Raw genomic sequence first — 23,633 nt, 5'->3', positions numbered from 1 at the left:
AGCTTTGGGACTCCAGCGAACCACAGTGAGAGCCATTATCCACAAATGGCAAAAACATGGAACAGTGATGAACCTTCCCAGGAGTGGCCGGCCGACCAAAATTACCCCAAGAGCAGAGACGACTCATTCGAGAGGTCACAAAGACCCCAGGACAACGTCTAAAGAACTGCAGGCCTCACTTGCCTCAATTAAGGTCAGTGTTCACGACTCCACCATAAGAAAGAGACTGGGCAAAACGGCCTGCATGGCAGATTTCCAAGACTCAAACCACTGTTAAGCAAAAAGAACATTAGGACTTGTCTCAATTTTGCTAAGAAACATCTCAATGATTGCCAAGACTCTTGGGAAAATACCTTGTGGACTGATGAGACAAAAGTTGAACTTTTTGGAAGGCAAATGTCCCGTTACATCTGGCATAAAAGGAACACAGCATTTCAGAAAAGAACATCATACCAACAGTAAAATATGGTGGTGGTAGTGTGATGGTCTGGGGTTGTTTTGCTGCTTCAGGACCTGGAAGGCTTGCTGTGATAGATGGAACCATGAATTCTACTGTCTACCAAAAATCCTGAAGAAGAATGTCCGGCCATCTGTTCGTCAACTCAAGTTGAAGCGATCTTGGGTGCTGCAACAGGACAATGACCCAAAACACACCAGCAAATCCACCTCTGAATGGCTGAAGAAAACAAAATGAAGACTTTGGAGTGGCCTAGTCAAAGTCCTGACCTGAATCCAATTGAGATGCTATGGCATGACCTTAAAAAGGTGGTTCATGCTAGAAAACCCTCAAATAAAGCTGAATTACAACAATTCTGCAAAGATGAGTGGGCCAAAATTCCTCCAGAGCGCTGTAAAAGACTCATTGCAAGTTATCGCAAACGCTTGATTGCAGTTATTGCTGCTAAGGGTGGCCCAACCAGTTATTAGGTTCAGGGGGCAATTACTTTTTCACACAGGGCCATGTAGGTTTGGATTTTTTCTCCCTAAATAATAAAACCATCATTTTAAAACTGCATTTTGTGTTTACTTGTGTTATATTTGACTAATGGTTAAATGTGTTTGATGATCAGAAACATTTTGTGTGACAAACATGCAAAAGAATAAGAAATCAGGAAGGGGACAAATAGTTTTTCACACCACTGTATCTATCTATCTATCTATCTATCTATCTATCTATCTATCTATCTATCTATCTATCTATCTATCTATCTATCTATCTATCCTGCCTACTACGCTATTCTATCTATCTAATCATGCCAACTACACTAAAATAAATCTATCTATCTATCTATCTATCTATCTATCTATCTATCTATCTATCTATCTATCTATCTATCTATCTATCCTGCCTACTACGCTATTCTATCTATCTAATCATGCCAACTACACTAAAATAAATCTATCTATCTATCCTGCCTACTACGCTATTCTATCTATCTAATCATGCCAACTACACTAAAATAAATCTATCTATCTATCTAATCCTGTCGACTATACTAAAAAAAATCTATCTATCTATCTATCTATCTATCTATCTATCTATCTATCTATCTATCTATCTATCTATCTATCTATCTATCTGTCTTTTATACGGTATGTGTAATTTGTATTTATTTTTTGTTTAGTTTTTTGTTAAGTGTTCTTAAGAGACATGAAAGTAAGAATTTCTTTATAGACAGACAGCACTTCACTATGTATGCATAGCAATAAACTTGACTATTCCGTATGTATTATGTGCACTTTAATTGTTCTCTTTGTGTCTGGGTTGTTTATTTTCGAAGCTGTACCTTCTTGTGAAGAGTTGCTGGGAGGAGGACCCAGAGAAGCGACCAGACTTTAAAAAAATAGAAAGCACTTTGAGCCGAATCTTCAGGTGTGTGACTCTCTGCGTGTTGCACTGTGTGTCTCGATGAATGTATTTGCTTTGTGTTTGAATTCTAGTCTTTCCAATTTGTGCTCTCATGTGTGAGTCTTACTCAGTGTGTTGAGTTTTCACTTTATTCCATCTTGTGTTTCTGTCATTACGTACTGTCTGTCTGTCTGTGTGTTTTTGTATATCTGGGTAGCGTTGTTTTCGTATGGTCATTTCTGTGACTGTGTCTCTCTACGTCAGTGCTCTGTTTATCTGGATATGTGTGCATTGCTGTACCAGTTTGCGATTCTGTAAACGTTGCACTTTTATGCCAGCTATTCTAGTTTGTGTTTCTGTGAATGTGGTGAGTGTTGTGCTTTTGTTCTTGTTATTTATAATCTGCGCTGTTTCAGTGTCATTTGTGTCCATGTGAGTGCGTCCACCTGTCAGACTGCATTGTTTTTTCTTGTGCTTGTCTCCATTATTCCATTTTGTATGCCTGTAAATGCATCTTTTGGCCAGTAGTGTCGGTGTGCTTATTATTCAATAATGTGCTTCTGTGGTGGTGCATGCGTGTTATTCAAATCTGTCTCAGTCAGTTAGTGTTGCGTCCGTGTCATGGCAATGTGAATGTTTAGCATTTGTAAACGCTGTTCAGTCCAGTTTGTGCAGAATGGACTGGACCCTGTGACTCGTTTTGCTAGATTGCTAACCTTACACGCGTGGGGCCTTTGCAGCAACCTTAACAATGAGGCGAATGAGACGTACATGGACACTCTCATCCGACGTCTGCAGATGTACTCGCGTAACCTGGAGCATCTGGTGGAGGAGAGGACGGCGCTGTACAAGGCCGAGCGCGACCGAGCTGACCAGCTTAACCTTATGCTGCTGCCACGGTAAACCAAATCTTCTGGGAGGTCTGAGAATGTTAGCAACTGTTGAAAATGACCAAAGACCACCTGATAGGACAGGGACACCCTTCATAAACTTGTACCCTCTTTGACCACCTCTCTGAACTTGTCTTCTCTTATCCTCATGTTAGACACTGTGCAGTACTACTTAATTAATTATGTATGAAACAAGTAGTATTAAAAAATTCCTAATTACTTAACTGGGCTGACTTGTGGGTCTCCATGCCTGTCTTCCCTTTCAGACCAGTGGTGCGTTCTCTGAAGGAGACAGGCCGGGTGGAACCCGAGCTCTTTGAAGAGGTCACTATCTACTTCAGTGACATCGTGGGCTTCACCACCCTGTGCCAGTACAGCACCCCAATTGAGGTGGTAGACATGCTCAACGACGTCTACAAGAACTTTGACCATATCTTGGATAATCATGATGTTTACAAGGTGAGGTGCATCAGTGTCCTGAAAAGATGCCAGTGGCAATTCAAATGTCGGCTGTTATTAGGCTGTCGGTGTAAAGTCTTCCAAACCTTAGCGCCAAGGTGCAACATCACCACTCTGTTTGCTGCCAAGACTGAATTGTTAAATTTTACACGACTACATCTTCGAAAATGTCCCATTTGGTGAGTAATATGGTCGCTGGTGAGTTACAGTGGACGCCACCAACTACGGAAAAACCTCATATGTCACATCTTTCAAGTTTCAGGCAAATTGAGAAAATGACCCCCTATAATTAACGATCTCTAGATTTAATTTTTTCTTCACGTACGCAATATTGTCTTTTTAACGAATCAACAACACCTGCCATTTAAATCGTGCAGTCGCAGCATTTAAATCACGTGATCGCAGTCTGACGTTTTCATTGGTGGTTGGTCTTTCCTCATTGGTCAGTGGAGTTGCTAGGTTTTTCTCCTTGCAGTATGTGTACATACAGGGTGGCCCACGAAAAAGTAGCCTGCCGTCCTGCCAGAGTGGCGCGCCGATTGACTAACCTCGTCACGAAAGCTGCGTAGACGTAGTGCAAACGTGTGCGTACGAGCTGAGCGACATGTATTCCATTCCACAAAGAATCGCAATAGTGGAGGCGTACGTTCTCACGGGTTCCATTATGGAAACGCGGGACATTTTTGCAACAAAGTTTCCTGCCGCTGGTGTCCCAGCAAAGCGCGCAATACAGCAGTTGGTGAGAAAGTGGCGTACGACAGGGTCAGTTGCAAACGCCAAAAAGAATCGGGCCCCGCCCGTTCGCACACCTGATGCGATCGCCAATGTTTTCACACGGATGGAGAGAAGCCCTAGGAAGTCTACACGTAAGTTGTCTCAGCAGGCGGACATTTTGCGCACTTCTTGCCAACGCATTTTACGCGACTGACAGATGAAACCATACAAAGTGTCATGTGTGCAAGAACTGAAGCAACCCGACAAGGAAAAACGTGTGCATTACTGCACGTGGCTAATTGAAACAATTGCGATTGGGTTGATGGATCCGCTGCTGTATTTCATGAGTGACGAAGCCTGGTTCCATCTTTCAGGATATGTGAACTCGCAGAATAGCAGATATCGGTCAGTAGTCAATCCTCATGCGATTCATGAGCAACCTCTTCATGATCAGAAAGTCAGAGTCTGGTGTGCTGTGTCTGCAACTCGGATTGTGGGTCACATATTTTTTGAGATAACAGTTAACATGAACGTGTATATGGGAATTTTTGAGGAATTTTACGGACAGTTGACGCTGGAAGAACGCGAGTACGCCTTCTTCCAACAGGACGGCGCGACTTGTCACATGTCACACGTGTCACTGTCATGAATTCGGGAGACATTTACAGAAAGGATTGTGGCCGCCGAGATCGCCGGACTTAAGCACTTGTCACTTTTATCTGTGGGGCAATTTGAAGAGAAAAGTGTACGCTAATAACCCGAGAACTTTACACCAGTTGAAAGACAATCTTCGTAATGCAATTCGGAGCATTGGCGCCCCAGAGTTGCGTCGCGTATACTGTATGACAACATGTTAAGGCGCGCCCAAAAATGCATTGACGCACAAGGAGATCATTTTCAGCACTTTCTGTAAAGAGTGCGTAAAGATTTTTGCATTTCAAGCTCTTTCTTTCTTTATGGCCTTTTTTCGCCAAGGAGGCGGGCTACTTTTTCGTGGGCCACCCTGTAGTAGCTTCTTCCATCATGCTGTGACTGGAATGAAGACATATTTGGCCATCACCACTACCTTATAATATCAGGAAAGACCGAAACTTAAAAAAAAAACTCCATTTTGAAGAAAACAGTTACTGGTTTGCATGTGAGGACTACTGTCATCCCAGTTCAGACTGATGAGGCCACCCCATCACAACTTAAAGTTGAGCCGCGTGGTTAGACAAGCCTATAACTCCACTGTAGTTTTAGAAGCACCCAGCCTGGCACGCGTCAGTAATTTTAAGCTCTGGTCCAACTAGTTCTGGTGCTTTACTTGCTCTGGGCCACCAGGTGGCACTGTCCTTCCAACTGTAGTTAAAAAAATGAGAACACAGGGACCCCCAGGGTCAAAATCTTGAGTTTTAAATGCCTTTCAGACAGCCTTGGTGTCTCAATCCCCCCTATAATAGCCTTGTGTGGTGGGTTCCCTGAGGAGCTTTAAGTGGAGAAGGACAAAAAAAAAATGGAATTACTTCACTATTGGCACGTAGACTTATCTTGCTCAACTGGAAGACTCCTAACTCTCCTAGTTTAAGTCAGTGGTAACTGATGTTATTTACTATTTGAAATTTGGAAAAAGCAAGTGGATCTGTTAAAAACATTTTTAAAACTCAGCAAGAACAAATCAGTAACATTTTAGAATAAGCCCTTATATTGGGGGAAAAGACTCCTTTCTCTCTTTACTACTTTCAACAGTTTTTCTCGGGCTGTTGGCCATTTTATCTTTCTTATGGGTGAGGGAGGAATTAAAATTAGTTTTGTGAAATTTTACTTGTTTGTATGCTTTTAATAAATTCAATTAGATATATAAAACAGAAATCTTGGGTTGGGACATAGTCTAGAAATGTTGGCAGAGACTGCTCCAGCAGTGCGGATTTGTGTACTTGACACACATGCACACACACAGATTTTGAGCTTTTCATATTAGATGTTGTAGCATAAATAAATCATAATCAAATCAAATCCTCAACTATTCAGTTCTGTTAATGTGAGGATCTAAGAAGTCTCAGTCTGAATTTAGTAGGCAGCTCTACTTGAATTGCAATTGCCCTGCAGCTCCCACAACATCGTTATCGGAGTGGTGGCTTAATTCCTGATTAACACTTCATTCATCATAATTTAAGGTGATTGAAATATATTTGATCAAAAGTAAATATTCTTTTGTAAGGAAGTGTGTGATTCTTATTTTTTGCTTGTATAAACAGGTGGGTGGCATCCGAGCAGCCATAGTGGACAGAATGCTACTGCGTTGCTAAAACACAATCATATACACACTGCACCGTTATTGATATTATATATTTAGACTGCCTGGCAGTTCGGCGACCCGGGTTCACTTTGTGGAGTTTGCATGTTCTCCCCGTGTCTGCGTGGGTTTCCTCCTGGTACTCCGGTTTCCTCCCACAGTCCAAAGACATGCAGGTTAGTTGCATTGGCGATTGTAATTTGCCCCTAGTGTGTGCTTGTGTGCCCTGCGGTGGGCTGGCGCCTTGCCCAGGGTTTGTTTCCTGCCTTGCGCCCTGTGTTGGCTGGGATTGGCTCTGGCAGACCCCCGTGGCCCTGTAGTTAGGATATAGTGGGTTGGATGATGGATGGATGGATATATTTAGACTGATGGAGAATCCCAAGAGGTACAGTGCGTATAGAAAAGAATCCCCTCCTTCAAAAGATTCTTTTTTTTTTTTTGCTTTACAGCCTTAAATGAAACCACACACAAAAAAATATTTCTTCCCAGCTTTACTTACTCAATACAACCTCGAACACTGAAGTGAAAGGCATCACAGCTACAGTTCAGAAGAATTATAAAAACTCGAAAACAAGACCTACTAAGATTAATAAAGGACCCCCCCATGTCATTTTGTTGACCCCCCTTTTGTTTTCAAGACAGCCTCGAGTCTGTTGATACGTCTCTATCAGCTTTGCACACCTAGACTGAGTAATATTTGTCCCCCAACTCTTCTTTACAGTTTAACTGTTCAAGTTCAGTCACATTGGATGGTGAGTGTCGGTGGTCTGCCATCTTCAAATCTTTCCACAGATATTCAGTGTGATTTAGCTCTGGGCTCTGACTGGCCACACGAGGACATTCACTTTTGTCTCCTTCAGCCACTGTGTGGTCAGTTTTGCTGGGTGCTTCGGGTTGTTGTCGTGTTCAAAGGTGAACATTCTGCCCATCTTCAACTTTCTGGCAGAGGGTAGCAGGTTTTCCTCAAGAATTTGATGGTATTTTTCCCCATCCATTTTTCCTTCTACCCTAACAAGACCCTGCAGCAGAGAGACACCCCCACAACACGATGCTGCCCCCTCCATGCTGTTACTGTCGGTATGGTGTCTTGTGGACGGTGAGCTGCATTGGTGTACCGTTTGGTATTGAGGCCAAATAATTTGATTTTGGTCTCATCTGTCCATAAGGCCTTTTTCCACTTGGCATCAGAATCTTCAAGATGCATTCTGGCAAAGCTGGAAACGAGCCTTAATGTGGCCTTCCCTGAGAAGAGAAACCCTCCCGAACAAGCCACCATTGTGGAGCGCTTGTGAAATTGTTGTCACATGCACACAATGACCACTCTTTGCCATAAAATCTTGTAACTCCTTCAAAGTGGACTCTTGGTAGCCTCTCTTACCAGTCTCTTCATTGCTCTTCCATCCAGTTTGGAGGGACGGCCAGATCCAGGGAGGGTCCTAGTGGTACCAAACACTTCTTTATGATGGACTTTACTGAGCTCCTTGGGATTGATAAAGCCTTTGAGATTGTTTTGTAGCCGAGAATCAGACCGCCAAGGGCGCAGCCAGGGTGTTGAAGGGGTCCGGTTTGGTGGACTCAGGATTGGGTCACTGCTTTTTGCAGATGATGTTGTCCTGTTTGCTTCATCAGGCCGTGATCTTCAGCTCTCTGGATCGGTTCGCAGCTGAGTGTGAAGCGGCTGGGATGAGAATCAGCACCTCCAAATCCAAGACCATGGTCCTCAGCCGGAAAAGGGTGGAGTGCCCTCTCAGGGTTGGGGGAGAGATCCTGCCCCAAGTGGAGGAGTTCAAGTATCTCGGGGTCTTGTTTACGAGTGAGGGAAGAATGGAGCGTGAGATCGACACGCGGATCAGTGCGGCATCCTCAGTGATGCAGGCTCTGCATCGGTCTGTCGTGGTGAAAAAGGAGCTGAGCCGTAAGACAAAGCTCTCAATTTACCAGTCGATCTACGCTCCTACCCTCACCTATCATGAGCTATGGGTAGTGACCGAAAGAACGAGATTGCGAATACAAGCGGCTGAAATGAGTTTCCTCCGCAAGGTGTCTGGGCTTTCCCTTAAAGATAGGGTGAGAAGTTCAGTCATCCAGGAGGGGCTCAGAGTAGAGCCGCTGCTCCTCCGCATCGAGAGGAGTCAGATGAGGTGGCTCGGGCATCTGATCAGGATGCCTCCTGGACGCCTCCCTGGTGAGGTGTTCCGGGCACATCCAACCGGGAGGAGGCCCCGGGGAAGACCCAGGACATGCTGGAGGGACTATGTCTCCCGGCTGGCCTGGGAACGCCTTGGGATTCTCCCGGAAGAGCTGGAAGAAGTGGCGGGGAGAGGGAAGTCTGGGCATCTCTGCTTAAGCTGCTGCCCCCTCGACTCGACCTCGGATAAGCGGAAGAGGATGGATGGATGGATGGATTGTTTTGTCTCCATTTCCTGCCTTATGTCTGTCCGCAGCTCTATCACTGAGATCTTTTGACAGTGGCTTGCCACCCATAGTCAGTGTCACTACCAAGCAAGGGAATGAATGCTCCAGGAACAGCTTTACTAATCACACAGATTACAATCGATCACAGGTGGAAGGAAGCCAGTAACCACAATGGGAATGGTGGGCACTGACACCTGAGTGAGTTTAAGGGGGGTGATCCTTTATTAATCTCAGCATTTCTTGTTTTTTTTGATTTTTTGAAATTCTTCTGAACTGTAGCCGTGATATCTTTCACTTGGATGTTAGACATTGCATTGAGTAAGTAAAGCTGCAAAAAATATTGCTTTGTGTCTTTTCATTTAAGGCCGTAAAGCAAAAAAAAGGAATATTTCGAAGGGGGGATTCCTTTCAATACCCACAGTCACTCGTAAGAACACATGGAGGGCTAAAGCAACCCCAACACAGAACTGAAATCCGGGCCCAGCAGCTGTTTGTTGCCAAAGGCAGCCATTTGCTCCACACCACTTCACATCTTAAGTTTACCCTCTAAGGGAACACTAGCCCTGAGGTCATTGTCCTCAAGTCTAAACTGGTCCCAGTCTGATGGAAGAGTGTGATCTGTGATGGACTGGCACCCTATCTAGGCCTTACATTCCATGACAGATTCTGGAGGGGACAGCAGCATTGGATGAAGTACGATGAATTCAATGGACGAATATCCTTGTGAAGTGCCATTGTGAGTCATGAAGTGGATGTAATTCAGCTGTCATTCTCTTCAGGTGGAGACAATTGGAGACGCATACATGGTGGTTTCTGGGCTGCCACGGAGGAATGGAAATCGTCATGCCGTGGATATCTCGCTCATGGCTCTCGACATCCTTAGCTTTGTTGGCACATTCAAGCTGCAGCATCTTCCTGGGCTGCCCATGTGGATACGGATAGGAATCCATTCTGGTACAGTGAAGCGGGATTTGAGTGGGGTGGGGTGGGTGTTAGGGGTGTAAGTTGGGTGAACTGGAGGGATAACGTGTGAAGATCTTGTATGGTAGGCATCTTCTGGAATCAGAAGACGGTGCTTAATTGCCCTAAAGTCATCCAGTGCACGTTAAGAACATGAGAGTTAACACCCATTCTGTCCAACGATTGATCTTTCTTGGTTACCTAACAGCTCAGCTTTCCCAATATCTCATCCAGGAACTTTGTAAAAGTTGCCAACATTTCTAGTTCCTTTCTTCAGATTCCCACCACCCTTTGAAGAAGTGTTTCCTGGTTTCCATCTTGAATGCACTTTTCCTGAATTTCCTCCAACGTTCACGAATACACGATTTATTATTGAAGTTGAACTATTGGACAACTCTGAAGACCTGGACTGATTACCCAGGCAGCCTTTTCTGTTTAAGACTGAAGGTTTCATTCTCTTAGGTTGTCAGAGTAGGCCATACCTTACACTTGGATGCAGTTGGTGGCTTGTATCTGCTGTGGAATCCAGGGGTGGTCCAGCTGCCCCAACCCTGACACAGGTGGGCAGAGACAATTTCCCGCACAGCACATGTTTATTTACGAGTAGGAAGTGCTTTTGTCTCGCTCCCCACAGCAGCACAATACAGAGCAGCACCAAATACACAGTTCCTTTCCGCCTCCACTCCTCCACAGTAAGCTTTGTCCTTCTTCTTCCTGACTCTGGCTCTCTGAGTGAAGCGAGGTGGTCCTGGGAGTATTCCAGGTGGCTCGTTAATCAGATCTGGAATCAATCCCAGATGTAATGGAAACCCAAAGTAGGGTTCTGCAGCTCCCCCTGGTGGCCCTCCATGGAACCCAACAGGGCTGTACCAAACTACCACCATGTCCTGCAGGAATCTGTGGTGTCACAGCCACCCAAGATGGCTGCCTTCTAGCGTCCCGGGAAAGGTAGTGCCATGTGGATGCTCTCTCCCCTGGCCCTTCCAGGTGATGGCCAATGCTGCCCATCACACTGCAAAAATTGGACAAAGAATAGAAGAAGCAGGAAACTGTATCAGATTGGATGTAATTACAACAAACAGGGACTTCTTTGTGTGGTGTCTTCAGTTCCTTTCTCTTTCAGGTCCATGTGCTGCGGGTGTTGTTGGAATCAAGATGCCCCGCTACTGCCTGTTTGGAGACACAGTCAACACTGCCTCACGTATGGAGTCTACCGGATTGCGTAAGTCTCTACGGACATTTGGCTCCAATTCCATAACTTGGCTACTGTGCTGAACATGGCCAGAAGCATAAGGTACCAAGAAATGAGAACCTGACAACCAGCTCAGCCAGACTTCTCTCAATCTATTTCAGACATTGCATGCCTCCTATTCATAGATTTCATGCAGTCGGCACACCCAAACAAAATAGCGTATCTGACAGCAGACATCCTCAGGGCCGGATTAAGGTGGGTGCTATTGATGCTGCCGCATTAGGCCCATTCCTGAAATAGGCCCAGATGAAAACAGATGAGAATTTTCCGGAAGCTGAACGGTTTTCCTTTGCTATATTAACCTCAAAAAAATTCTTAGAATGAAATTTGGAGTCCAACTTTCAGATACCTAGACACAGCGTTACTTATTACACAGTTACTATTGTTCTTTGCGCTGTGACGTAACGATAACGTCGTTGTGTTTATTGTTAACCGAAGATTTCAAGTTAATCAATGTTACATTAAACTGTTTACTTAGTAATTTAGCTGCGTTTTTTGCAATATCTTGGCGATTCTTGCCACTTTATTATTGTTCGGTAAGTGCCACGTAGTCAATTTTTCACCTTGAAAGTTAGTTGTACAGTAAAAATCGATGGCTATTTAAATGGTTGTCTGTAAAGGTAAAACTAAAAACTGGCCCGTGAGCCTGGCGTGGATGTTTAGAATTTTTTAAATCCTCGACAGGATTCTGGTCTATTATGAAATTTAAATCGTGGACAAATTTTTACCCTCAAGAGTCTGAACTGATCCACTTTGACCCAATGTCTCTGCAAATTCATATTTTCTTACTCTGTTTCGTAAGAGAATTGCGAAATTTTGTGTATTTCATTGTTAGGTTTTCTGCATTAAGTGCACTTTTCAGACAATTGCTATTGAATGTTGATGTTACATAGTTTGATGTTAATCTCGAGTTGTTACGATACTACATCGTTATTATTATTCATGTTCAATAAAGGCTGGCTGCAAGCAATTAAGGCTCCGTGGTCGGTCTGAGTGCGCGTGTACGGCGAGTGTCGAATGCACCAATTTTTTGCGCTGCAGCATCAGGCCCAATTTCATCTTAATTTCATCCTGAGGCTCACTGGTGACCCACAAACTTTAATCTTATTTCATACACCTGTTAAAAATAATGAGATACCTGATTACATCCAGAAAGTCTACTCACAAAGGGCCAACGTGTGAAACATGCATGGATGGTCTTCTCATCAACCTTAGCTAACACAGTTTCCCTTTTGCAGCCCTCAGGATCCACATGAGCCAATCAACTGTCAACATCCTACAGAGGACCAAGTGCAAGTTTGAGTTCACAAAGAGGGGACCGACATACCTAAAGGTGGGCACGTCCTCATTTGTTCCGACCAGTGATACTGGGTGTCCGTAATATAGTTTGGATGGAGTTTTGATTATTGTGTGTTTTTCGTCAGTGGACAGAGCCACATTAGATTAGCAGCAGGACTTTGGACTGATCCCGACAGATCTGTGAAGGCACTCAAACTTGAGCTCAATGGACTTACCGTAAAGGACAAGGTGGTGCCAACTTTCAAGATTTTATCAAATCAGATCTGTAAAATTTGCCACTCACTGTGAAACCTTCTTAGCACTTTGGGACCAATCTTATGTGCTGTCTAGAAACTGAATCTCGGGGAAGACGCGGTAGGTTTCTGAAATGACTACAAGTCCGGCAACTAATCTTGTGAGCTAAAGCAGGGGTCGCCAAGTCCGGTCCTGGAGGAGCACCGTGGCTGCGGGTTTTCATTCTAATGAGTGCCCTGTTTGTGCTGCTAATTAACTTCTTGTGAATTCACTTCAATTGAATTGCTTTTTTAAGATTTGTTCCCCTGAGTTTCTTCATCGTTCCTCTGATTTGCTTCATTTCTTTCCTTAAACGGCACCCAAACAGAAATGAAATGTGAAGCGAGGGAGCCAGCAGAAGACCAACTAAGTCAGGACCTCAAACTCCAACCAATTTCACTCCAACCAGTTGCTTAATTAGGTGCCAGTTCTTGTTGTTAATTAAACCCGTTCTTTAATTTCGTGGCATTGTTTCTGCTCTCATGGTGCATTAGCAGACATTTCAGCAATTGTTGATTTTTTCTTTTCTAAGAGCTAAAATGTTTGGGGGACCCGAGCAGATCAACATTCCTGAGACCTTCATCATTTTTTACATTCAGATATTGTATGATAGACACCAGTTCTTTTGGCTCATTTTGTATCTCATTATTGTTTGGCTGCTAATTAAGGAAAAAAGAAACAATTAAGGGGTCTGAATCTTCATGAGCAAGTCAATTCAAATTAGTCCAAAAGAAGTTAATTAGCAGCAAAAACAGGTCACTCATTAAGAAAAGGGTTAGAATGAAAACCTGCAGCCACGGTGGTCCTCCAGGACCGGAATTGGCGACCTCTGAGCTAAAGTCCCGTGATACACACGCACAGCAGGTTAGAGATAATGGAAGTAGGAAAATTCAAAAATGAAAACCTGCAGCCATGGTGGACCTCCAGGACCGGAATTGGCGACCTCTGAGCTAAAGATACACACGCACAGCAGGTTAGAGATAATGGAAGTAGGAAAATTCAAAAGCCTCAAAAAAATGAGAGTAAAGATCGCATTAACGCCTACAAACGGAAAATATTATTCGGGGAAAAAACGGAACAGTGAAAAAAGAGATCAAATAGTGTTTGAGAATGTCTGGGGGAGAAGAGAGACAAAGCAGCGACTTCAAAATGTTCGAAGTGCCGCGCGAGATGCAGATGACGCTGCACAGGAGCGGCAGCAAGCCAGCAGCTGATCGAGCAAAGAGGAGGTAAAAAAATGAACTGTTATTTGATTCCCATTGTATCACCGTTAAAGAGGGGTCTGGGAGGAGCGACCACGTCTCCTTAGGGTGCGATCAGCCCCCCCTCTCTTCACAACGGCATATAGCGGTAGAGTTTGGGAAGGGGTAGGCGAGCGAAGTGCAGATCATGTGGCACGGCAGCAGCAGCAAGCCAGCAGCTGATTGAGCAAAGAGGAGGTAAAACAAAAAGGAATTTGTTTCCCATTTGTGTCAGCGTCTACGAGGGGTTTCAGAGTAGCGGCCACGTCTCCTTGGGGTTCAGCCCCCCTCTTCACAACGGTACGTAGCGTTTGGCGAGGCGAAGGGGGGAAAGGGGTTGGCGAGCGAAGCCCCTAGTAATAATAATAATAATAGTTGGGGTATAGTGGGTTGGATAATAGATGGATGGATAATAATAATAATAATAATAATAATAATAATAATAATAATAATAATAATAATAATAATAATAATAATAATGCTGGTCAGTTTTAGAAACACGTGTTTTGTTTTCAAAGACATCCAACAGTATACTGTAAAGCTTTGTTCAATTTATAGCAATGAATGGCCATGACAGATAGAATTTGTGGGTGCTTTATGTCATTTAAAATTAAACCTTACAGCAGCTCTGCTGCCCACTCCAGAGCTCTTGTGCCCAGTGCTGCTCTGCTTAGGCACAGTTCAGTCCTCCCACTGGACTGAAATGGATTAAGCTGGTTATGCTATCAAGTGGAAATTTAGCACAATTCTTGAAGGAAGGGTGCAACTGCGTAAAATGATTTGCTGGGTTACTAAAATCTGCAGAAGATGTGATAACTATCCTTTTCTCTTAAAGGGGAAAGGCACGGAGATCACTTACTGGCTCACTGGTGTCAAAGACCAGACGTACAACCTTCCAACACCTCCAACTGCGTAAGTCTTCTGTTTAACAATATCTGATAAGTGGAAAGTATTCCAAAGAATAAAAAAAGAAACCCATTATAAGATGAGGCCTCAGATTTCAACTCCTACTGCAGACCTTTTTGCCTCCTAATCTGACATTCATGTCTTCTCTTCGACTACTGAATCTTTTAGAAGATCTTACAGCCTCGGGCTCAGTGCAGACGTTTTAATGGTCTCTTGTGTAAATGTACTCGCTTCACAATATGTGGAATAAAAAAACAACAAAAAAAAAAAGAAAAACTGAAGTTCATACATTTGAGTGTAGCGATCTTTACATGCTTCACTGCAGTGTTTTGTTCCTCTCTTGTACGGTCGTGTGAAGCAGTAATTTCACCTCAGCAGAGTTTTTCTTTTTTGGAAGTGCTGCTAAACAGGACCCCACATATGTCCATGCGCCCCCTGGTGGTGACCACCGGCCCCAACATGGGTGAGCTTCTATACTCAAAACCAAGGGGGCTGCCCTCTGTTGGTCTGGGGTGAAGTGGTCTTGAAAATACTCTCTACATACTCAGGGCGTCCCAGCCGGGTAAGGGCCCCAGCCATCTGCCACAAAGCATACATGTATACACACACATATAATACTGTATACTGTATATGTACACTCACACACACATATATATATTTAAAATCCAACGTCTGTCTGTGACTTTTCACAAGAACTACTTAACGCGTTGGTTTCTATAATTTGCTTGGACATTCCAGTTCATTTTGAGACTTCTATCATCGCACTAAGTATCAGAGTTTGCTTGCATCACCGATTTATTTGCACGAATCCTAGAGAGACGCATCACAGGGGAGGGGGGCGTGGCCATCCTCACTCATGCGCCAGCCTCGGGGCGTATCTTACATCTGCTTAGCTAGCAAACGAGAGAACTACTTAACGGATTTAGATCGAGCTCATTTCTAGAATTTGCTTGAACGTTCTGGTTGATTCTACGACTTCTCTCTTCACACAAAGTATCATAGTTTGCTTGCATCACCGATTTATTTGCGCAAATCTGAGAGAGAGGCGACGGGCCGAGGGGAGGCCAGCAGGGCCCTCCTCACTAACGCGTCAGCCTCGGGGCCTCAGAGAGAACTACTTACCGGATTTACATGATTGAAGATGATTTTGTGACTTCTCTCGTCACGTTAAGAATCATAGTTCTCTTGCAGGAGCAAAATATTTGTGCTAATCTGAGACGGAGGCTGCGGGCCGAGGGGAGGGGGAAGCGTGACGTCAGGAGTGGGGCCCCCCTCAGTGTCCTGTTTCACTTCTATGCGGGTGGAGCCGCGGGGATGGCTAGTATAGATACAGTGGTGTGAAAAACTATTTGCCCCCTTCCTGATTTCTTATTCTTTTGCGTGTTTGTCACACAAAATGTTTCTGATCATCAAACACATTTAACCATTAGTCAAATATAACACAAGTAAACACAAAATGCAGTTTTTAAATGATGGTTTTTATTATTTAGGAAGAAAAAAAAAATCCAAACCTACATGGCCCTGTGTGAAAAAGTAATTGCCCCCTTGTTAAAAAATAACCTAACTGTGGTGTATCACACCTGAGTTTGTTGTCGTGGTGTTAACAGCTGGAGGGTATTAAAGATGATGGCGCACAACTCCTGGCGTCTGAGGTTATGGATGAACAGAGAAGAGACTTTCATGGCGTTAGCGTCAGTAGCTTCATGTGACCGTCGTAATCAGAGCTCTGCATGCTGACTTTTGACTGCCAGTTGACTCACGTTGTCGTGTTTGTTATTTTATTTGTCTTCCTGTTTCTTGACGTCTGCCTGCTCCGATAAAACGCTTTCGCCTTTCATCTGCAGGTCCTAAACCACAATCGATGGACTGCCTTTAACATCTTGGCAAACACATTATCATCACACAGACGTTTCCACACCGCAATCAGCTGTCAGGACGGGGCACGAAGTTGCCTACCGCAGGGTGCTTGACATTTCATACGCCAGCCAGTTCATCCATTTTTACCAAACTTACTCATCCAGAGCGGAGTCGAGGGGAGACTGGAGAGCAGGGCAGGAAGTGAGAGTGAGAGTCGGGAAACACTTCTGGATGTGGCGCCAGTGCATTGGAGGTCAAACACACACACACACACACACACATACACCCACAAAAACATGCACACACACGCTCACTCACGCATACACACACACATACACCCACAAAAACACACACACACTCACGCACACGCACACACAAACACGCACGCACACACACATGCACACAAAAACACGTACACACGTGCACCCACAAATACACACACACATACACCCACAAAAACACGCACACACGCGCACACACACACACATACGCACACACGCGCGCACGCACACGCACACTCGCACACACTCACGCACACACACGCACACACGCACACACACGCGCACGCACACTCGCACACACCCACACACTCACGCAGACACACACACATACACCCACAAAATCACGCGCGCACGCGCACGCACGCACACACCCACGCGCACACACACACATACGCACACACACGCTCATACACACTCACACATTACCAAACCACTCAATCTGCACGCCTTTGGGAGGACACCCGAGTATTCCCAGGAAACACCGAGAGAACCCGATAAGTCCACACAGGGAGATCCCAGGACATGACAGATAGTTTTTGCATCCTCCAAACGGTTATTGGAATGTTACACTTATAGTAAAGAAGACTTGGTTAACTAAGAAAAGTCCTTACTTTTCTAAAAGAAAACATTTTATGTCCGCGAACGTCTGTCCACAGTTTTGTTTTTCCTGACAGCTTTTTAAAAACTTCTTCTGCAGTGAAGTGCTCGTGACTTTCATGGCAGAAGTTCTCCTTATACGAGGCGGGTCTTGTTCAGAAAGCGGACGCCACTTGAGACGGCCTTCCCCTCACCCAAACACTAACCTTAAGGTCAATAAAACAGGTCCCTGATGTTAAGTCACTATTTTAGGGCTAAACTGATAACAGAAATGTGAAACTTACTTAAATACCTAATCTTAATTATTGTGAAAGCGTCCGCTTTCTGAACAAGAGCCATAGGAGGTCTGTCTATTAAATAACAAGCCTGGCACAATAACTCACGTTTTATTTATATAACAGTTCTAGTGCTTGTCCCCTTCAACATACTCAGTTACGCAAAGATTGCTATAAAGATGCAGTGTTGGTTTCCACCAGTCGAAGGCGTGGAGCAGATCAGTTTGTCGGCTGTTTCATGTTTTCTTCTTTACTGCATCCATTGACTCAAAATGTGTTCCTTTAAGCACCGATTTCAATTTAGGGAAAAAACGCCCGTACGAGACATGCAGTCTTTCCCGTAAGCCTTAGTAAGCATTTAAAAAAAGATTCCGTTAGTGTTTTGTCCAATTTTACGAAACATTTCAAATTTGAAACTTAGGATGATTCAGGCAAACAAGGGAAACACGACTGCATTAAACGGTGACTGACAATCAACTAAAACGGCAGAGAGTGCTGTGGTTTGTCGTGCAGGTTTGGACAGGTTTAAACTGCTCACAATCAGTTCTCACTGCTTTGTTTAAGAGAGATATTTAATTTAATTTAATTGAATTTAACAGAAAGACCTCGTATATCCCTTACTTTTATCCCGCCCTCAACTTTAATATTTGGTAGCTTATAAGACACAAAAAACAGTGGAAAACAGTGAGACCTGGACATCTCTAGCTCTACTCACATTGGATTTAACGTGAGGAATCAGTGCCTAAATTACCAAAAGCATATGATCACGCCTCGCCTTTTCTTTTTATTTCCACTCCAGGGAGAATTTCCAAGGCTTGCAGGAGGACTTTTCAGAGTTGCTTGCCTCCGCCCTAAAGCGACGAGCTGAAAGTGACGGTCACAAGAGCGGGACTCTGTCACGTCACCAGTGCAGCGGTAGCTATGACGACGTTCCTCTGGAATATCTGCAGCTCGCCACGAGCGAGAGCTTCAACACTTACTTCTAGGAGCGGACGGGAGAACTTGGACACTTCCTGCACAAATGTGCATTTATTATCAAATATTTTGAATGGATATTGTTTCTCCACGAGTGAGCTTCAACTTGACATGTAATATTTTTCCATCTGCTTTCATTCACGTGAAACAGACTGAACGTTTTGACATCCTTTGTATCCTGACGGAAACTTCGTTCATTGCACGGAATTCACTTATTATTACCACTTATAAGCCAAAACACATAAAGACTCTGCTAAAAGTATTTGTATAATATATAACATCAACCACTATACGTATTTAAACTTTATACACCAGTAATGTTTTTGCCTTTCTGATGCTGTTGCCTGATTTATATTATATATATATATATATATATATATATATATATATATATATATATATATATATATATATATATATATATATATATATATATATATATATATATATATATATATATATATATATATATATATATATATATATATATATATATATATATATATATATATATATATATATATATATATATATATATATTTATATAGTTTTGTCACGTTAACTTTATTTTAAGCATTTCAATCCATTGTATATGAATATTTTTCCTGTTTTGAAACAAATATATGTAAATTCTTAATAGAAAAACGACTGAATAAATTAAAGTAGTAAGCACTGTGAGCTTGAGAGTCTGCACTATTTAAACTTTAATAAGAAAGTTCTGATTATTTATTTCTGATCTTTAAAGACACTTCAGTTTCACTTTGTATAAAATATTATTGAAATACAATACTTGTTACTGATTTTTTTTGTACAGAATTCATATATTGTAATATAATTTATAGCAGTGGTTCTTAAACTTTTCTTTCTTGCAGGACAACTTTGTCTGTTGCGTGACTTCACAACACCGTGGAACGGCGGCCGATATCCACCCTGTTTCCCCTCGGAGAATCTCTGCCGATCATCATCGGGGGGATTTGTTTCAGCCATGCAGGTGGTGATTCATCGTAAGTCTTTCACGTCAAGTCTTTCCGTTCACGGTGGTCTCTCATTCATCCATCCATCCATTATCCAACCCGTTATATCCTAACTACAGGGTCACGGGGTCTGCTGGAGTCAATCCCATCCAGCACAGGCGCAAGGCAGGAAACAAACCCCAGGCAGGGTGCTAGTCCACCGCAGGGCACACACACACACACACACACACACACACACACCCCAAGCACACACTAGGGACAATTTAGGATCGCCTGCATGTCTTTGGACTGTGGGAGGAAACCGAAGTACCCAGGGGAAACCCACGCAGACACGAGGAGAACCCGGGTCTCCTAACTGCGAGGCAGCAGCGCTACCCACTGCGCCACCGTGCGCCCAGCACTGTTGTAATTCACGACTCGGCGCGACGTCACGCGACCTGTAGTTTAAGACGCACTAATCACGAACAATTACATCGTTTCCTATTAGCATTTGGTATTTTTGTATTTTTTACAACACAGTGATCAATTCTAGACCAAATCTAACATTAGCAAAGATCCCTCTCTTTCAACGCCCCTTTTTTTTGTATTTCATCTTGGTTTAAGATGACCTTTAGGTGTTTCCACCTTTCATTGGTCTGGTCGCTCTGATGGCTGTCATACTCGGGGAGTAGCTGTTGCGGATCGGCTTCTTCTGATGTCACTCCTTTCAACGAGCGTTTTATGAGACTCAGATTAGGGAACTCTCTGGGTGCCTCATCTGTTGTCTCAGTGACTGCTATGAGTGATGGCTCAGTGAGGGAGGCATTTTATTTGAAGCTTCACTCAGTGGTTGATGGGTGACTTCAATGCGACCACTGGCACCGACAGGGCTGGCTATGAGGATTGTGTTGGTCCCCATGGGTCTAGCAGCTGTGGTGAAAGTGGCTCCATGTTCCTTACCTTTTCAAACAGTCAGGGGCTGCAGATTGCTGGATCCTGGTTTCAGTGCCCTGAGCCGCATTGTTGGACTCGGTACTCCAATACTGGTGGGGATCAATCACATCCTTGTGGGCAGACACTTGCTTCCACCCTAAAGCGACGAGTTGAAAGTGACGGTGACAAGAGCTGGACTCTGTCACGTCACCAGTGCAGCTGTGACAACGTTACTCTGGAATATCTGCAGCTCGCCACGAGCGAGGACTTCAACACTTACTTCTAGGAGCAGACGGGAGAACTTGGACACTTTCTGTACAAATGTGCAGGCTCTACTCAAATGCCCAGGTTGTGAATTTGGACCACAGACTTGTTGCTGCTACTCTGAAGATCCAGCTTAGGTTCAATAGGCTACCACCTACTAGGAGAAGGAGGCTGGACCCAGCAAGGCTCCAGGATCAGGCTATTCCTAATGAGTTTGCACACAGTTTGTGTTGGGCACTTGGAAGACTTGGGTGCGACTGCGGATCCTAATGTCATGTGGGAGACCTTCCGTGACAAGACCCTGAAGGTTGCCGAGGGTTGTGTTGGTGTTACCGGTGTTCCCAGAAGAAGATGTTTCTTCTCACAGGGCAACCTGGATATCATCGAGAGGAGTCACTGCGCATGGCTTGATGGCAACTCTGGTGTGTACTGGGAACTGAGAAGGACGGCTGCGAGGAGGAGGTGTTTGTTAGAGGAACCTGTGCGTAATTTACACACCATTTACGGCCTAGTGACCCACGTCCTGCTTACAGAGGAATGAAAGCATTACGCACATCTGAATTGGTTCCTCTGAGAATCACAGTCACGGCAGGTGATAGAATGATCCTTACAGATGACGCTGCAATTGTGACCTGCTGGGCGGCTACAGTGAGCAGCTGTTTTAAGCTGAACCTCCAATTAGCTGCGAACCACACAGCCTCACTGACATGGCACAGGTGGTGAACCAGCTGAGGGTAGGGAAGGCTAAAGGGATCTGTGGTATGTGAGGTGAACATCTCCAGGCTGGTGGTAAATCTGTCCTCCTAGCATCGCAAGCAATTTTTGCTTCCATTTGGGAGATGGAACTCATCCCAACTGACTGGAAAACAGGACTTGTCGTCACCATCTGGCAAGGAAATGGTGATCACCTGGATTGTGGCAACTACATGGGGAGAACACTGCTCTCTTTGTGGGTCAAGGTCTTAATAGGGTCAGTTGCTCACCTACAAACAACCGGAGCAGTCTGGTTTTATGACTAAGAAGTCCACCATCGACTGCATCCTGGGTTCTCATTGAGCCCAAACTTGAATATCGGCAGTTTCTTTACAGCCTTTGTCAATTTTTGTGAAGCGTTTGACTCAGTTGATTGAGCTGCCCTGTGTGACATCCTGAGGGTTCACAGGATCCCCTTGAGGTTGCTGGATATCATGGTTGGCCTGTACACTGGTAATGTGTACAGTGGAGGCAGAACCTCTCTGTTTTTCCCAGTTGACTCTGGGGTTCGTCAGCAGTGTGGTCTGCTCCTATTCTGTTCAATACTTGCATAGATTGGGTGTAGCGCAAGGCCATGGGGCAACAGATCTTGACTTTGCTGATGATGCTGTGATCTTAGTGGAGTCAATGGAGGCTCTGATCAGGGCGCTTGAGAGACTGAGTGAGGAATCTGAGTGTCTGGGCTTGTGAGTGTCCTGATAAAAACCAAAGATCGAGGCCTTTAATGACCTCTTGGGCACGGCCATCAGCAGTGTGTCTGTCTGTGGAGAGAATGTTGACCTCGTCAAGAGGTTTATTTACCTTGGCAGTGACTCTTCCAATGAAGTCAGTAGACGGATTGGGAGAGCATGGGGGGTTGAGGGGGTTTGGGGGTGTCGGTGGATGGGTCATGAGGTCGCTGGAAAGGGGTGTGTAGCACTCCTGATATCTATGCAAAAGGACGAAGGTCCAAGTCTTTAGAATCCTGGTGCTTCCTGTCTTGCTATATGGTTGCAAAACATGGACGCTATCCAGTGACCTGAGACGAAGACTGGACACCTTTGGTACTGCGTCTCTCAGGAGAATCCTTGGGTACCACTGGTTTGACTTTGTGTTGCTCATTGAATCCCAAATGAGGCACTTTATCTGCATTGTGAGGGAGAGTCAGTTACAGCACTACGACCATGTGGTGTGTTTCCCCGAAGGTGATCCAGCTCACAGGGCACTCCATGTTGAGCCCCTGTTGAGGGCCCGAGCAGCTGGATGCCTATGTAATACCTGGCTGAGGCAGATAGAGGGTCATTGCCAGGGGGGAGGGACTGGACATGTCTGCCTGGGGGGTTACCAACTGGAATCCGGAGCTGTTTTGTCATGTGGTGGGTGCGGCAATGTGCTGTACCGGTGCATGCTCCCCAATCTGACCTGACCACTTAACATTGCTCCTGCATTAATCCCAGATTATTCTAGAATTGAACTTTGCGTTATTATTTGTTAGAAGTAATATCCATCCATCCATTTTCCAACCCGCTGAATCCGAACACAGGATCACGGGGGTCTGCTGGAGCCAATCCCAGCCAACACAGGGCACAAGGCAGGAACCAATCCTGGGCAGGGTGCCAACTCACCACAGGACACACACAAACACACCCACGGGCCAATTTAGAATTGCCATTCCACCTAACCGGCATGTCTTTGGACTGTGGGAGGAAACCAGAGTGCCCGGAGGAAACCCACGCAGACACGGGGAGAACATGCAAACTCCATGCAGGGAGGACCCGGGAAGCGAACCCGGGTCTCCTAACTCCAGCGTTACCACTGCGCCACCGTGCCGTCCAGAAGTAATATCCATACCTCTATATTCTCTAAGGTAACTAGATACGTCCCGTCTCCGCTGTTCATACTCATTAATCACAGACTTGCTTCTGCTAGACATGCTGGAAGTTACAAGGCCCTGCCTGTCAACTTGGCCATATCATGCAGGACACAGCAGTCCCCTACTTCTGAAGAGGTGTGCTGGTTAGACGCACCTCTTGGCTTGAGGGTTCCCATTCTATGGTGGCACTAATTCTGCTGTCATGAAGGAAGCTGTGATTAGGAGCGGCGTACATCTGTCAAAAAGCAGAAATTAGGACAAGCCTAAAATATATGCCCGCCCATCCATCCATTTTCTAAACCTGCTTCATCCTAAAGCAAGGTCACAGTGTAGCAGGAGCACAAGGTGCAAAGCAGGAAC

General features: G+C 44.6%; 1 protein-coding gene across 2 annotated transcripts in view; it reads left to right on the top strand.

The window, feature by feature from the left end:
- gucy2ca (guanylate cyclase 2Ca) overlaps positions 1-18,859 on the top strand; it is a 62,430-nt gene extending 43,571 nt beyond the window's left edge. For both annotated transcript variants that reach the window (XM_039765468.1, XM_039765469.1), the window contains 8 exons: positions 1,782-1,873; positions 2,590-2,748; positions 3,006-3,198; positions 9,382-9,556; positions 10,686-10,784; positions 12,053-12,147; positions 14,463-14,539; positions 18,343-18,859. In XM_039765468.1, the coding sequence (XP_039621402.1) occupies positions 1,782-1,873; positions 2,590-2,748; positions 3,006-3,198; positions 9,382-9,556; positions 10,686-10,784; positions 12,053-12,147; positions 14,463-14,539; positions 18,343-18,529 (1,077 nt within the window). In that variant the 3' untranslated portion in view covers positions 18,530-18,859. The remainder of the gene's footprint in view (positions 1-1,781; positions 1,874-2,589; positions 2,749-3,005; positions 3,199-9,381; positions 9,557-10,685; positions 10,785-12,052; positions 12,148-14,462; positions 14,540-18,342) is intronic.
- Positions 18,860-23,633: the final 4,774 nt, after the last annotated feature.

Source organism: Polypterus senegalus, chromosome 10 (assembly GCF_016835505.1).
Source record: "Polypterus senegalus isolate Bchr_013 chromosome 10, ASM1683550v1, whole genome shotgun sequence".
NCBI classification, from domain to species: Eukaryota; Metazoa; Chordata; class Cladistia; order Polypteriformes; family Polypteridae; genus Polypterus; species Polypterus senegalus.
The sequence above is the reverse complement of the archived record's forward strand: the minus strand, read 5'-3'. Positions and strand labels throughout refer to the sequence as shown.